This window comes from Phoenix dactylifera, chromosome 2 (assembly GCF_009389715.1).
Source record: "Phoenix dactylifera cultivar Barhee BC4 chromosome 2, palm_55x_up_171113_PBpolish2nd_filt_p, whole genome shotgun sequence".
NCBI classification, from domain to species: domain Eukaryota; kingdom Viridiplantae; phylum Streptophyta; class Magnoliopsida; order Arecales; family Arecaceae; genus Phoenix; species Phoenix dactylifera.
In genome coordinates, this window is record NC_052393.1 from 4,663,368 (window position 1) to 4,679,954 (window position 16,587).

The following is a 16,587-nucleotide window of genomic DNA, read 5'->3' on the forward strand; positions in this document are numbered from 1 at the left end:
TAATTTTGTCGACCAGCTTGGCTTTCTGAGCAACAAAACTAACAGAACGAACAAATACATATGCACAGATGTATATCCTGCATCTATTATTAGTGGCTATAGTGGGATAATGAGCCCTTTGCTTTATGTATGAGAGTGACAAAAGAGAGCACTACATTAGTTCAAACATTAACAAAAAGAATTCATGGAAATAGAAAAATCTTAGTATTGATAGTTTGGGTAATAAAGGATCAGTGTATGCCATCAAAATTTTCTTGATCTTGAATCACAAGCATCAATCAAATACCTTATCCACTTAAAATAATCGGATGCATGATGAGTAAGGACAAATTTTATAAAATAATGAGATCAGATCACAACCATCTATCAAATTCTTATTCTTCTTGAATTAGTCACCATACATGGCATGTTGTTCATCGATTTGATCACCTATCAAGTAGCTTTACTTTCTTCTGATTCATCGATAAGAGCATAATTATTCATCAAATCCTCTTTCTTGTTGGATCAAAATTGTCATCACATGTGCTACTGAATAAATTCATTTGCCTAGCAGAGTAGATGTAAACTTTTAAAGACATTTCCATATCCATCAAGTTCACTATTTTTATTGTTCTTCTTGATTATTTAAAGGACGTAAGCAAAAGACTACTACGAGTCAAAAGTGCAATTTTTTATCAAGTTAGAAAAAGTTTTTCGTCGCCCTAACTTCACTCATTCTCGTGGCACAATGCCAAACACAAATGCTCATGCACAAGCGGATATCAGACAGCCTGCCAGGATTGCCCTTGTAAATAACTCAAGATATCAATTAACTAATGTCGATTAAGCATGCATATGTGATCGAATTCGAAACAATATAAATTCAGGGTCGTGGATTAGCCTACTGACGCCCTTATAACATTTAAATACCAATTAATCACTCTACTACACTTCCAATTACATTTTGACATAAAAGAACTCAATCGTAATAGTTTTAGAGCTTCCCGCAATCAAAATCAGCACTTGCTACGAGCAACCTAGACATTGTACCGGACAACCATCTGTCCCTTAGGAAACCCATGATTGCACCATTACTTTGTTGTATACGACCCAAGATATAAGCTGTGGCAATCAACTGAAAGCTCCTCCATCTCCTCTCCCTAGCATACTTCTCCAAGCCCTTCTTAATGTTGTCGTACTCTCCTTCAGCTCCTCCATTGTGCTCCCCTAGAAGGGCTTCACTCAAGCATCTGGCCAGAACAATGCTATCTTCAAGTGCCGAGCAGCCTCCTTGACCTATATCAGGGGTCATGGGATGGAATGCGTCACCGGCCACACAAGTATTTCCCTTGCTTATATTCCCCCAAAACAAAGAAAATGGCCACCTGTATCTCAATGGAGCTGAGACCGGATCGCTGAGTTCGCTTATTTCTATGACACGTATAAATTCCTCAGGCACCTTGGAATGCTTCAACTTGCTTAACATACATTGTTTCATTTTCACTGCACTTTCTTCCACTTCCTTTTCTGTTAAATAAAAACAAACAAAGGAGTTAACATTTTCATATTGATAAAAAAAGAGGCTTGTAGGTATACAATGAGTAAAATTGATCTCTTGTTCTCTCTTCTCAAACTCTCTCATACCCTATATATCTTTCTAAGAAATCCCTCTCTTCAGGACTCTCATGTGTGTTCTATCTCACATGCCCCCCCCCTCTCTCTGTGATTCTCTTTTTCATTTTATCCCTCCCCATTCTCCCTCCCAAAACCCACACATGGGAACCCATTTTTTCTTTTTTCTTTTTTATAATGCTGAGCGAACCATACAGTTAACAAAGAATGAAGGAATACTTTTGGTTTCTCATTAATTGGTCTTTTTTTTTTTGTATTCATATATATTAATCTCTATCTTTCCATATTTATATAAAAATTCTTGCAAAGTTTTACATTTGTTAAAAACGACTCTTCCTCTAGTTTTCGCTGACCGAACCCTGGTTAATATTGACCAGGGTGTAAAATGGCCAATATATCATTATTTTAAGGGCAAGGGAGGCTTAGGCCTCTATCTCTTCTTACTTATTTTTCCATTTTCTTGTTTGAGGCTTAGCTGCTGGAGGATCAAAAGTGGAGAGACATAGGTTAAGGGGTCCATAATAAAAATAGCCAAAAGATATGTAATTAGCATTGTATAATATTTTGCTATCATCTAGTTGACTTAATCTGAAGACTTATAAGTAATTAATTACAAGATTTCATAGATTAAATGCAAATACAGGATAGGCACAAATGAATACATAAATTCAAAAGATATCAGGAACTAACTTGCAATTATTTTTTTTAATTTATAACTAGCTGAACCATAAATATTTGAAAATATCTATTTTACCCTTAATAATTTTAAGAGGTGAGATTTAATAGAAAGAACATTTACTATTTTAAAATCAGTATGGAAGCAGAACTTTAATAAGCAAAAATGAGTGTTGATTTATGTATATTTTTTCTAGCCTTTCAAGTCATGATAGGCTTTGTGAAGAAAAAGCATAAAATAACTAGCCTCAAAACCATTTTTTTTGGAATAAAACATAACACATCTTTCAAGCAATTAACTACCACATCAATGGTCCAAATTTTATGGCTTTACAATTAAGGAAGATGCTGAACTATTTTCCAATTACCTTAGCTAATCATAACGGGGCACTATATTTAATAAGCTTTCACTGTTATGTTCAATATTTAGGGTCCATGTTTGGGTGGAGGCGGAGCATTCCACAGTTCAGCATCATCTACTTTGACTACAAATATACACAATAGAATGCATGCAAACATAACAAAAGTTGTAGAGCCTACCTTGCTCAGAGGGAGTCCAAGTGAAAAACCAATAAACCATTCTCTCATTACAAGGCAATAAACCTGTACGAAAGCCTTCTCCAAAGTATTGCATGGCCTCAGGTTTGAAACCATGGCCATTTGGAAACTCAGCAAAACCTCTCGAAGCTGAACGCCCCGTAAATGCGGGTTTCTTTAGGCCCAACCATCTTGCTACCACTGAGTTCACTCCATCACAACCTATCAAGACCTATAACATGGAAAAAATAATAGAAATAGTTTCAAATAATTCTATTAACGACTTTAGAAAGTTTATATACCACATTGAAACATATTTTACATTACAAAACCATTTCATCCATGTTCTTTCCCTTTCAGAAATATACACACCTTAGTTTTGAGTGTGGAGCCATCTGCCAAATGCAGGAGCTTAAAGTAGCCATCCTCCTCAATTGCAGCAACTTTGGAAGAGTATCTAACCGTGCCAAGTGGTAACTCATTTTCTAAGGTTTCCAACAATATATTCCTCCTTAGACAGCGAACTTCACGCTCCCCACTGCATCATTTTTCAATTTTTTTAGATTAGAAAACATAGTTTATATAGGCAACCAAAAGATTCCACCAGAAAAGACTATAATTAAATTAATGGAACACATTACTTTCTCACAAGAAGATATTAATGAGACACCTCGCTAGTGGTTTCTAGCAAGAGACTGATATAGTCTTATTTGATCTACAAGTAATTATTGGATGATCTCATTACAATTATATCATATAACTGACAAGTATGTATTCAAAACACGAGGAATATAGGTTGTGTGCCGATTGAAGAGATTAACTTCAATCATCTGGTGGCTAAAGAATAATACAATGTGTGTAAAAAATTTGGTTCATGCATTGACACAATCTAAAAGCTCACATCTTCCCTCGTGCCATAAATGCCGAATTTGATGTTCTAGCTCCAGAAGCTGCGGAAGTAGCTGTCACTCTGCACACACAAGAACATTCATTAATTTATATTTATGTGTGTGTGTGTCTATATATATATATATATATATATATATATTGTTTTTCATATATGAATATATTAGGCATGAAAATGATAGGCATTTGTTAATTGATCAAGTTGCATAAATATTTTTCCATAATAAACTAGCAACATCTATACGTGTAGGAACTTGGATAAATCACACGTGCTAGTTTTAGTTATAAACTACAAAACTTTGCAATCACCTTGAGCCTACGTATATAAGCTATCTACAATTCTTTACTTTTTTAAATAGGATGCATATTCAACTAGTACAATTGGTAAAGTCAATAGAGACTAATTCGGTGATTGGGGTTTGAGTTATTCAACCAGAATCTTCTAATTAGTATGTGGCCCATGCACCATAGAATACTATGAATCCCTGGATGGCCTCCATCCGAGATGGACAGAAACAATGCATGCCATATATGACATGGCACATACTTGTGGACTGTCTTATTTGATAGTCATCCATTTTTTTGATAGCAGCCATCCATGGTTGCACACCACTTTGCAGTGCTGCATGAACACCGTAAAAGATCTGTGCTCTTAAATCATCCATCTTGTCCAATTGGAAATGGTTGCCTTACACATCTAAAGTGCTCCTAATTTCCAAACAAAAATGCGTGGATGGATGCACGAACAGAATCAAGAAAATATGCTGGATGTATCCCAGGTAATAGGAGATGTATTGGGACTTTGATTTCTTTACTTTTTGTTTCAACTCTCTCTCTCTCTCTCTCTCTGTGTGTGTGTGTGTGTGTGTGTGTGTGTGTGTGTGTAAATTGTATTTGAGCTTCAGTTAAATTGCATGTCTTCTCAATTAAAAGGATTCAGTTAAGAACCGAATAACACAAAAAAAAAAGTCATGTAACAGTTGACCACCACCCAATAGCTGAGATACGAAATCAATAATAAGAGAGAGAAAGGGTACTGCTGCTGCTTACCCTTGTAAGCGGACATGACTCTGCCGGAGAGAGTCCCCCACCCCAAGCGCATCCAGTGCTCTCCAACCATTGGTCCATATGGAGAGCCCGAAACCCGCCGCCCTCAGCGACTCGGACGACTCCAACACCAAGCTCCTCACTCCCTTCCTGCATCCATCTCTCAATCCACAATGAAATTTTCTCCTTCTTCCCAAGAGCAATTCATAGAAGATAATAATGTCACCACATAAAAACCAGCGTGTTATTGTTAATTAGTACATACGTATGGAGTCCCAAAGCTGTTGCGAGCCCCGCTATTCCGGCGCCGATGATCACGACATCCTCGATGGCCTCCATTTGATGCAAGCTATGAATTAGAGGCAGAGATTAAAGGTGGGGGCAGGCGAGGCGAGGAAAAGAATACTTATAGCTGGGAGAGGAGAGAGAGAGAGAGAGAGAGAGAGAGAGAGAGAGAGAGAGAGAGAGAGTTGGGACTCTCCTGAGGTCATCGCTGAAGTACTCTTAGTCATGCTCCCTGTAACGTGGAGCCCAACGTTGAATCCAATAATATTTTCCACTGCAGCAGCCAAGAACCTGGCTCAAAAAGTTTGATGCGACTAGGTCACTTCTCGGATCAAGTAAAGTAACCCGAAGGTACTTGATTACAGAATTCGATTTATGGCATTTTTTTTTTGGTAGATTTGTTAAAAAAAAAATTCAGAAAATTTGAATAATAGGGCAACTCTATTCAATAAGGAGGGAGGTATAGAATTGGATGCTTCTCCTCTTTCAGTGTAAAAAGAGCTATCAGAATCAGACAATATTTCTTAAGGCTGATCATCTTGCATCTTGGAAAAAACAAAATATGATAAACAAGAACTCAGTAAAAAAGATTCTTTAGAAAATATTTTTAGTATATTTATTTTAATAGAACAAGGCTTTGCTTCAACTTCTAAATTAATATTTGATTTTGGATAACTCTCACCATCTCTTCTTATTTTTTTTTGAAACCAGGAGGAACGAATTCCTTCTTACCATGTATCCATCCCACTCTATTTAGATAGAAGCTTAGACCTCCAAGAAGACTGAACCATTCAAACAATCGAGAAATAACTAATCTAGATTAAAAGAAGGGTGTTGCCATCCAAAATTAAATCCATGACCGATTGCTTCTGAGTGTAAGAGCAGATGTCATGAGGGCAAGATGGGAAGAGATTATAAAACACCTATACCATTGTGTCACATGAAAAGATAATTGTTTTGTATATTATTATAAATAGTTAGATGTCATAAAATTTTATATATTATAATTTTTTGAGGGATGTTTCGATTTTTTTCCCCCTCTTTCTCTCAACGAAAATATATGTGCACAAGGAGGCAAGGAAAGTACCGGCGTGGGGCCTTACCGAGAAAAAAATGGAAGTTTCATCGTCACAGTGATTCATCAAATTTAAGTTAATTTGATCACCAACCGGTTGCCATCTGTGGCGGAAGCGCATGACGTAGCATCTTACGTCTTACTTAGTTGGATATGATTATTTTAATTTGATCACCAACCAGTTGCCATGTGCTCTTAAATAAAGGCATTGGACTTCAACTGTTGCGGAATCGCATGACGTAGCATCCTACGTCTTACGTAGTTAAATTTGATTATTTTAGTTAAAGGCCCATGGGCATGCCCGTACCGTCCAAAAAAAGAAAAAAAAAAACATATGGCTTGTCAGCCAACCCTATTCGAGTAAAAGCCTGCTTTGCTCGACCAGAGGTCCAAGAAGGCTGCTATCTTAACTTGTACCTGAAGGACCATCCTCCAAGAGACACCACCATAAAGGCCGCCATCAAGATATAATTATTATAAAATTTTCCCTTTAATTGAATACGTTCCTTTCGATACTTTGTGCCTATCGGTTCTCTCAAAAAAAGAACAGTAAAATTATTGTTATAACATTTTCATAACAGCATATAAATAAAAGCAAAAGACAATGATAGTGCCCATGTCACCATTCACTAAATGAAAAATTATCAGTTTTTAGAAATACAAAGTATAATTTAAGAGAAAAATTGGTAAAAATTTCAAATTTGAAAACAAAAAATAATTTTATTTAACAAAGTATCATGCAAATAATCACTATTATTTCTACTACATAGAAGCTATTATAATAATATAATGGTCAGATAAAGTTTGTTAGTTAAATACTCTTTTAGATGATGATCATTACGAGTCGCTATATCAAAAAAAAAAAAAAAAATGGTGTCATCCAACAAATTACTGTTCACGACTTTCAATATTTCTTTCTAACTAATAAATTATTTTATTCAAAATATACTAATATGTTCGTTATTCTAAGATACTCATTGATCATTAACTTAATTATTGATGATTAAAAAGCAAGCTTGGATAACTGGACTCCTTGAAATAACTTTTTTGGCAATGGTTGTCTCATGTAATTGTTTGAGTGCAACTTTGCAGGCTGAATCATGCATATAAGCTAATACTGAAAGAGGATGGTTCATCTCTTAGAAAAAAACATGCAAGTAAAAGAGCCAGAAGAGTCGGCGATCCAGGTATCCTTTTACAGGCCGGTCATTCAGTTCGTGAAGCTCTGAACTGCCATTCTCCAAGGCCTTGGCACCTCGCCTTCCGAACTACTTAAGACTTGTCTTGGCACATCAATGGAATAACTTTAAAACAACACTAGTATACGGGCATCTGTTGTCACAAGTTAGGAAGAAGAATTATTAGAAATATTTTTTTATCTGTGAACAGTTTTAGTGGATAAAATTTAGAAAAGGTAGGATCAAGAGAGGGGAGGGAGATTATATTTATTTTTCATAGAAGTGCAAAGTTGACAATGTCAAAAATCAAACTGCAGGCTCTTTTAATCGTGAGTATAGATTTGTAACCGCAACCTACTTTTGACATTAAATTTTATATAAAACTTATCCCCTAGGACGCTTATAACGACATTATTACTTTGTTGTACAAAGCCCAATATATAAGCAACAGCAACAAGTTCAGACCTCATCTCCTATCCTTGGCATACTTCTGTAAAGCCACCTTGATTGTATTATTTTCTACCTTTTCTTCTTCATCGGTTTCATCTTAAACCAAGCACCTAAACAAAACAACGCCATCTTCAAGTGTTGCACAACTTCCTTGGCCTAGATCAGGAATCATAGGATGAAGTGCGTCTCTAGCGACACAAGCATTTCCCTTCCTAATATTCCCCCAAAGCAACTGAAATGCACACCTATATCTCAATGGAAAAGATATCATATCACTCGATTCACTCTTTTCTATGATTTGTATTGCTTCTTTAGGCACATTTGCAAGCTTCATCATGCTATCCATAAATTCTCATCTCATTTAGACAACTACAATCCAGCAAATAATAAAGCCTACCTTTAGCGGAGGAAGTCCATGTGAAAAACCAGCAAAAGCCTCTCTCGCTGCATTGTTCCAAGCCTCATCTGAACCTCCTCCGAAGTACTCTGAAATCAGTGGCTTGAAACCATGGCCATTTGGAAACTCAGCAAAACCTCTAGAAGCAGAACGCCCAGATAAGGATGGTTTCTTCAGTCCCAACCATTTTGCTACCACTGAATTTACTCCATCACACCCTATCAACACCTATTACAATAACATACAGAAAAACAAGCTAATTAGTATACTTCATAACCTCAGTAGAACTGCCAAAGGTAATGCGCAAGTTACATGGTTATTTTAATTGCAAATATGCCAGTTATCTGTTTTTTTTTTTCTTTTAGATCTATGTAATTACCTGCGTTTTGAGCGTCTGCCCATCTGCTAAATGCAAAAGCATATAGTAGCCATCCTCCTTGATTCGATGATCTTTGAGGAGTACCTGATCGTGCCAAGTGAACTTCACACTCCCCACTGCAACAAAGGTTTACTTTGAAAATGAGCATTTCTGAATACGTGACTCACCTAGTGCACCATTCAAGAAAGAAATCTCAATATGTATATGACACAAATAAGGTGATGCTGGTCCCTGATGTTCTTTTTCTTCTTCTTTTTTGCTTTGAAGAAAAACAAATAAGGTGAAATTGCTAACATCCAAGATCAAAACCACCCACACTCACATTATTGGTGCCTTGATCACTTTCAGCTTGTACCATATGTCGTCTATCTAGATTGTGAACAAATGACAAATCTCAGAATCTTGCATAAATTGCACCCAGGCCTGCATTTGGAATAAATTTTATACTACACAACAGACATGATTTACCCAGACATGATTTGAGAGAGTGGCTAATAATGTGATGATGCTGCCGGAGAGAGTCACCTACCCCTAACGCATCGGTCCATGTGGCGAATGTGAAGCCTGTGGTCCTCAACACTCTGAGGACTCCAAGACCAAGCTCTTCACTCCTTTCCTCAAACAATCTCTTATCTATCGCCATTTACTCCTCAGGAAGCAGAAGGATATTGTATTTCTTAGTCGTATGTTTAGGAATGCGTTTATCTATGGAGTCCCAGTGTCGTTGCAAGGCCTGCTAATCCAGCACCAACGATTACCACATCCTCCACAGCAACCTCCATAGGTAACAAAATGAAGGGGGATTGTGTCTACGTGTGCACAAATGGTGGGCCTCAAACAACGTGTTATCTTACGTAATATCAGTCACAGCTCATGGGAGGCCATTGAAGATTCATGCTATATGAATGTAAGAGTGGGAGTCGTTATCTAACCAAAGGAATTAGGCCGAGTTTCCAAGTTCGACCGTGGACAAGAATGTCCACAGCATGGTCAACCCAATGAAGAATATGATCGATCCAGGTCGGAGCAAGCAATCGTCAACTCAATAGCCAATAGTGATTACCACCGAGAAATCAGTCAATCCAACTGGATTCCACGAGAAAATATTGGCTTAACCAATTCATCTTTTCTCCAAAAGTTATTTGGTTCTGTCGAACCTTGAAGGAAGGACCAAGGACAGAGATTTGATGGTACAAACACAAGAATATATAGACCAAAAGAACGACACTTTTTCTAGAACTGATCCCTAAAGCGTGGGTTGTAGCTTAAATAACAAGAAAACAACGGAAACTAATACAAGAATTTGCTCAGGCCAGATGTCAAAAACAACAATTCCATGGAGCCATCCTCTAGAATGCAAATAAATTGTCAAGAAAGATGAGCATATAAAACATCCAAACAGACAAGTTGAAGACACATACCTCCATCATAGTCAAATTCAGCCAGTGGGTTCAACTCATCCTTAGGTAAAGGAGGTTGAACGAAAGCATCATGCTCATTTAAGAAAAAATGTATAGCTATCCATTGGTGCAGCTGTTCATGGTTACATCATAAGAGCCACATAACCACTGCTGGACACCTTTAAAAAATCAGATAGGCCCGTATATGGCACTACCGTCACATCACCATCACCTTTATAATCAAATATAATTTATGTGGCGGAGTAGAGGTAAGAAAAAGAAAATGAGAAAACAGGTATTTTTTCTCCAAGATTGAAAGCTAATTCTATCCAGATTGACAGTATGTGCATATCCCAACATCTTAATCAAGACTTGCTTGCTAATGCACATGGAAATTAACCATTTCTGACCTATATCTTTTTTGTAGGAATACTTTATCTATCATGTTAGTCCACATTTGCAGATTGAGACAAAATTATGCAAGAAAATATGAGAGAAGGCATCAAACAAAAATATGATGAACAATGCTAAGACCTCATTAGCATTAGCCAACACTTATGATTCATAGGGAGGGTGGGCAATGCACAACGCTATTGCCATTGCGGGGTCTGGGAAGGTTAGATATATGCTGCATCACCTCCACATATAAAAGGCTGTTTTTGTGTTTCGAACCCGTGACTTTTAAGTCACAATTGAGCAACCTTACCATTGCACTAGAGCTCACTCTCTAGAATTTATGATTTAAACTGACATGTATTCACAAAAATATGCATTATTCACCTTACCTCAATAAATAGTATCCACTTTTAAGCTAACCCTCCCCTCCCCTACCAAACCTATTACAGTCAGCATATAAAAGCATTTGAGAGCCAAGAAAAGGATGATAAAAGCTTATCACTATTTAAATGGGCATTGCTTTAATGAGTTTTCAACAAAAAGTTTTTAACAAATTCCAATGGAAAAAGCTGTTGTTTCCAGTGATTAAAAAATTCTAGCTACTATAAATCAGATTTTTACAGAAGTGTTCAGTTTAGCTGCAGTGCTTGAGAGTTCAGGTAAAATGATTGTAAATGAAAGGTACAATCTTCCTCCCTTGTAGTAACCAAAAATCTAAAAATCTATAAATTCTTTGAATGGTCAATGTCCTAGCAGTTGTGTTGTTTTAAATATACTATGTTTAGCAAATTACTCCTACCCCATTAGCTTTAGGGATCTACCTCAATTTATTTGACATCATTTTTCATCACCACTATTATGGAGAGATGTCTGACGCAAAGACCTCAAAGGAAAAATATAAAGAATGTCCACGGTTCAACTCTAGTAAGTCATATCAACGTGAATTTACCATTTTTTTTTATAAACTCAGCTTCTTGCAACACATGCCACTCCCTGTTCCGAAACAAAAGTGGCTAAAGTCTCTCTTTTGTGTGCGTGACTTGGATTCGGCTACAAATCGTATCAAGCACAAATAAGCAAATAAAAAATCATATCAATGTTGTAGTCTAAAAAGACCATCCATTAACATGTCTCGGGAGCAGCAATGCATGATATGCAAATTTTCACTGCAAACAAATATTTGTCATCCTATTAAATCCGTTGCCCAAACACAGCGACACCTTGATTCTTGAACAACAATCAGAATTTCAAATTTCATAAATTTATTTAAAAAGCATTAAGCAAGGCGATGCCATAAGCGGAACTAAGAGTGCCTCTGTGACGAATCGCTTTATACCTTGTGAATATAGGAGGAGAGCCTCGTGTGGGCCTCAGAACCCGGGGCAAGGGCATAGCTAAGGAAGGCATAGACCACGGGCTCCCTGATCTTCCGGCGGAGCATTATGGTTAGCCGCACCTTTTTGGCATATGCGCCGGTCTCGATCAAGGAAGCAATCACCTTCATATCTGAAACCAAACCAGAACCCAAAAATTTCTCTTTTAAGACCAAAAAATCGCAAAAATAGATAGAATTTTAGAGAATTAGAAGGGAAAAAGGGTTCTCTTCTTTAAAATTTATCGTAATCTTACGCCGAAAGGGTGGAAGAAGTGGTGACGAATGGAGCTTGAACCTCCTTCATCTCCACATCATTAGTCATCTTTTTCTTTTCTTTTTCTTCCATTTTTCCAGATAAAAATCGAGAATAAAACGCGCAAACGAAGGAATCATGGATCCGCTGATGGAGAAAAGAAACAAGGGCAGCGAAATTAATTCGAAAGTATGGGATTGGGTGTAGCTTACGTCGATGCGAGGACACGAAGAGGAGGACTGAACTAGGGTTTGGTCCCTCGATCGCAAGAATGCCATTTTTCTTTGTCGCTTTCCTCGGTCTTCTTGAGCTCGCCCATTTGGGGAAGTTTTTGGGGGAGCCAAAAAAAAAATACTTTCTTACTTTTTCAAAAGTATATTTAAATAAAATAAAAATATTTGATAAAAATTTTAAAAAACTATTTTAGCTTTTTTTAAAAAAATAAAAATAGATTTTGAAAAAACTCTATTTTGAAATTTTTCAAAAAAATATTTTTAAATTCAATCAAAAAGCTATTTTTTACCAAAATATTCATAATAAAATATAATATTTCGGCTCTTTAATAATTATTTAATTAGTTTTATTATCTAGCTAAAAAATTTATTATATTATAAAAAATTAATACTAATAATTATAATATTTTATATTTTTATTATTATATTATAATAAAAATTTTCAAACTAATAGCCAATTTTATACCTTTACAATTTATGGGTCAAGTGTTTCCGGGACGGGTAAGATTAACCATCTGGCCTCGTTAAGGGTTCAAAAGCCAAGCCCAAGGTAAGGATAGGCGAATCAAGTCAACCGATTTCAGAGACTAATCAAGACGGGTTGATTATTTCCATTATTTATAATTTTTTTTTTGATAAATTGGATAAATCAAACCATTCCAGCATAAATACACCCATAGAAATTAGAAAATAAAATATTCAAAAATTAAAAATCATGAATGTTTTTAAGGGTTTTCTTTTAAAATATGAAGCATTTATTTTGAAATATCCACTTATTTATCATACCAAATATTATCAATTTGATGCATAATTTTGCCGAGTAGCTTGGCTTCTTGAGCAACAAAACTAATAGAATAAACAAGTACATACACACGGATGTATATCCTGCATCTGTTGTTTAGTCTGTATAACTCAAATGGCTGCACAAGGCCATTGATGCTATAGTGGGGCAATGAGACCCTTGCTTTACATGTATTTAATGAATGAGAGAGAGTGCCCAAAGAAAGCCCCGGCTATCTTTATAAATTCTTACAAGGGTCATGATCGACCTAAAAGGATGTGATTGCAAAATTTTTGGAAAAAGTTTGTGCTTCTTCGGATGAAAAAGGGTGAGACTATTATGGATTATTTTTTGCAACCGCAAGCTATTAATCAAATAAAAACTAATAGCGAAAATGTAAACGATGTTCAGGTTTCTTCGAAGCCTAACAGTACATTTTGAGTATGTGGTGGCAGTGGAGGAGTTAAAAGATCTCAATGGCACGACGATTGACAAATTACATGGGTTATTGGAGGCTCATGAGCACCATATGAGTGATAGATCAGAAAAGGCTATAGAAGAGCATTGCAAATCCAATTAAACTTAAAGAGCGGAAAGAAGAGTTTTTTTTTTTTTTGCTAAAGCAGGTAATTCATACAATACGTGTACGAATGCACCCAATAAAATTAGAAAATAGAATGTTGCAGAGCTCCCGAGGCAGTTTTCCATCTTCAGCCTACAAAATGCTACCGGCAAAAAGAAGAGTTCTTCGGCAAAGCCAAATCAATTTAAAGAGGCCAGAGTTTTAAAAGCAAAGGAGGAAGAAACTACAGATTGGATCAAGGATAAGAAAGAAGTGATGATTCTAATAAAAAATATGATAAATCTCGTATCTAATGTTACAAAGTGCAAGAAGTACGGCCACTATCAGCAACAGTATCAGTCTCATATTCAATGCCATAACTATAAAAAGGTACGATCACTATTGGAATAAATGTCACCATAGAAGATACGGAGAATAGAGAGTTGCATGCTAAAATTACTGAAAACAGCGGTGATAATCTGGAGACTTTATTACCAGCAAGTTATGTAATGAAGGAAGATGAGAAAAATAAGCAGTTTTTGGATACGGGCTACTATAATTATATGCGTGGAAAAAGAAAATGTTTGCTGAATTAGATAAGTCGTTTTGCATCAAACTGAAGCTTGGAAATAAAACAAAGATACTAGTTCTGGAGAGAGGTAAGACTACAATTAAATTGAAGAAAGAGCCCCTTAACTATATTTCAGATATATTTTTTGTGCCGAGTCTTTACCAAAATCTTTTAGGTGTGGAGCAGCTTGCAGAAAAGTGCTAAACATGCATATCAACAAGAGTGGTTGTACCATCAGTGATCATCAAAAGAACTAATAGCAAATGTAAATATAACTCAAAATCGTTTGTTCCCATTAGATATTAACTGTGGAGATTTATCTTTCCATGGTTCTATAATTGGTGATGATAATTGGTTAAGACACATGCATTTTGGACACTTAAATTTTAGTAGTGATGATAATTGGTTATGACACATGCATACCAAAAAAAACACCACAAGAAGTTTGGACTCAAAGGAAGCCTGATATTAAATACTTAAAAGTATTTGGTTGTGTCACCTATGCACGTGTGCCTAATGCATTGAGGAAGAAACTTGATGATAAAGCAGAAAAATATATTTTTATTGGTTATAGTTATAGGGCAAAGGGTTAAAGACATACAATCTAAAGACTAAAAAAGTGAACATTAATCATGATATCGTTTTTGATGAGTAAGCTGCTTGACATTGGTCTATTAATAAGAAAAAGTCATCTCAATTGCTGGTCGTAGTTAATACAAATTTTGGAAGGCATATTGAAGAACAAGGTATGCATCGGCTCCATTGGATATTATCTATTCTTATTCCTGTACAATCATCTAACCCTCCACATCACCAGCGTTGTCTATCTTCTCGTTCGCAAAATTTTGTTGTTGATAATGATAATGATCCATCTAATGATGAATTGGCTAATTTTTTTTTATCGATAAATTGTGATCCCTTAACCTTTGAGGAAGCAGTTTGTAATGATCATTGGATTCAAGCAAAAGATGAAGAAATTCTTGCAATTGAAAAAAATAATACAAAAGAGCTTACTACCCTTCCTAGTGGCAAGAAGCCAATTGATATTAAATAGGTATACAAAAGAAAATTCAAGCCGAATGTAGAGATATACTGGTGCGGACACCAGTGCCAGGTCAACCGGTCACCACAGGATCCAGCCAGCTCAGCGGATCCCAGCCGATTCAACCAGCCTGAATATTGGGTTTATTTGCATATTGTCATTTGGGTTTATTTGCATATTGTCATTTTAGGACCTTTTTGGAATTGTTTTATTTGTAGGGATTTATTTGTTATTTTGTGACCCTATATATATGGGTTCATCCTCATGTTTAGGGTTTTGATGAATGATGAATAAAAATTAGCCTCCTTGTCTTCTTCTTTCTCCTCCTCGTCTCCTCCTCCTCTTCTTCCCCCTTCTCTTCTTCCCCCTTCCCTCTTCTTCCTGCAGTTGTCATGCATCATATACTACTTCAAGGATTGATTGGTAGCTAAAAGGTACAAGCAACAATTAGATATTGATTATTTTAAGGTGTTTGCTCTTGTCGCATATAATACGTATGGCTTTTCTCTTACTGCTATAATTGTTGGAAAATATTTCAAATGGCTGTGAAATTTACTTTCTTGAATGGCATGATAGAAGATGAAGTTTATGTTGAATAACTCTCAAATTTTATGAAGAAAGGGGAAGAAAATAAAATTTATAAGTTGAAAAAGGCTTTATATAAATAGAAGCAAGCACTAATAGCATCGTACATGCGCATCGGCACAATTTCTTTTTTATTGAGCATAAATTTAGTAGTATCCTTATGAGCATATTCTTTTATGTTAAATCTCATTTGCAAGGTAATATTGTTATTATATGTTTATACATGGGTAACTTGATTTATACCGGCAATAATTTGAAGTTGATTACAGAAATTGGGGAGGCTATGATTGCTTGATTTGAGATGATAGATAAAGGTTTGATGTTCTATTTTCTTAGCATTGAGATGGCTCAAACAGATGGTGGCATTATTCACTTTGCAAAAGAAGTATGCTCGTGATATTTCGAAGAGACTCAAGATGAAATCCAGTAGAAGAAAAATTTAAGCCGGTAAAAGATGGCATAGGTGTTGGTGGATCTTATGAATTTTAAAAGATTGGTAGGAAGTTTGACGTATTTGACTTCCACTAGGCCTGATATGACATATGGTATTGAAATTATAAACAGATTCATAAAGACTCCACATCAATTCCACTTGCAAGTAGCAAAATGTATTTTAAGATATATAAAAGATACACAAAGTGATGGCATTTTTTATTCATGCTAACAGTGTGGAACTTGTTGGATATGAAAATAGTGATATTGAAAAGCAAAAAAGTATATGTTTCAAAAATATTTTCTTGGTCATCAAAAAAAGCAACCATTGCTGAAACGGAGTATATTATAGCAACAAATAGTGTTGCTCAAGCAGTTTGGTTGCATAGAATACTTGAAGAGTTGCAATATCATCAA

General features: G+C 35.8%; 2 protein-coding genes across 2 annotated transcripts; both read right to left on the reverse strand.

Annotated features, from left to right (window-relative positions):
• Positions 1-779: 779 nt before the first annotated feature.
• LOC103719582 (monooxygenase 2-like) lies at positions 780-12,282 on the reverse strand. Its single transcript, XM_039118162.1, has 10 exons — positions 11,966-12,282; positions 11,673-11,842; positions 8,541-8,656; positions 8,162-8,389; positions 5,042-5,352; positions 4,780-4,926; positions 3,725-3,793; positions 3,196-3,361; positions 2,827-3,055; positions 780-1,506 (listed from the first exon to the last, which is right to left on the reverse strand). The coding sequence occupies exons 5-10, from the start codon at positions 5,113-5,115 to the stop codon at positions 974-976; spliced, it is 1,218 nt and encodes a 405-aa protein (XP_038974090.1). The 5' UTR covers positions 5,116-5,352; positions 8,162-8,389; positions 8,541-8,656; positions 11,673-11,842; positions 11,966-12,282; the 3' UTR covers positions 780-973.
• On the reverse strand, positions 7,862-9,183 carry LOC108511726 (monooxygenase 2-like). Its single transcript, XM_039115893.1, has 5 exons — positions 9,009-9,183; positions 8,835-8,909; positions 8,541-8,656; positions 8,162-8,389; positions 7,862-7,996 (listed from the first exon to the last, which is right to left on the reverse strand). Exons 1-5 carry the CDS (start codon positions 9,181-9,183, stop codon positions 7,862-7,864), a joined length of 729 nt encoding a protein of 242 aa, XP_038971821.1.
• Positions 12,283-16,587: the final 4,305 nt, after the last annotated feature.

Excerpts from the sequence above, each read along its gene's own strand:
- LOC103719582 (XM_039118162.1), bottom strand. The coding sequence starts at position 5,115 with ATGGAGGCCATCGAGGATGTCGTGATCATCGGCGCCGGAATAGCGGGG. Across the intron at positions 4,927-5,041 it reads ACAGCTTTGGGACTCCATAC|GAAGGGAGTGAGGAGCTTGG; the intron begins GTATGTACTAAT and ends AGATGGATGCAG. Across the intron at positions 3,362-3,724 it reads TTTATGGCACGAGGGAAGAT|TGGGGAGCGTGAAGTTCGCT; the intron begins GTGAGCTTTTAG and ends AAAATGATGCAG.
- LOC108511726 (XM_039115893.1), bottom strand. The coding sequence starts at position 9,183 with ATGGCGATAGATAAGAGATTGTTTGAGGAAAGGAGTGAAGAGCTTGGT. Across the intron at positions 8,910-9,008 it reads CTCTCTCAAATCATGTCTGG|ATAGACGACATATGGTACAA; the intron begins GTAAATCATGTC and ends TTCACAATCTAG. Across the intron at positions 8,390-8,540 it reads GGCAGACGCTCAAAACGCAG|GTGTTGATAGGGTGTGATGG; the intron begins GTAATTACATAG and ends TTATTGTAATAG.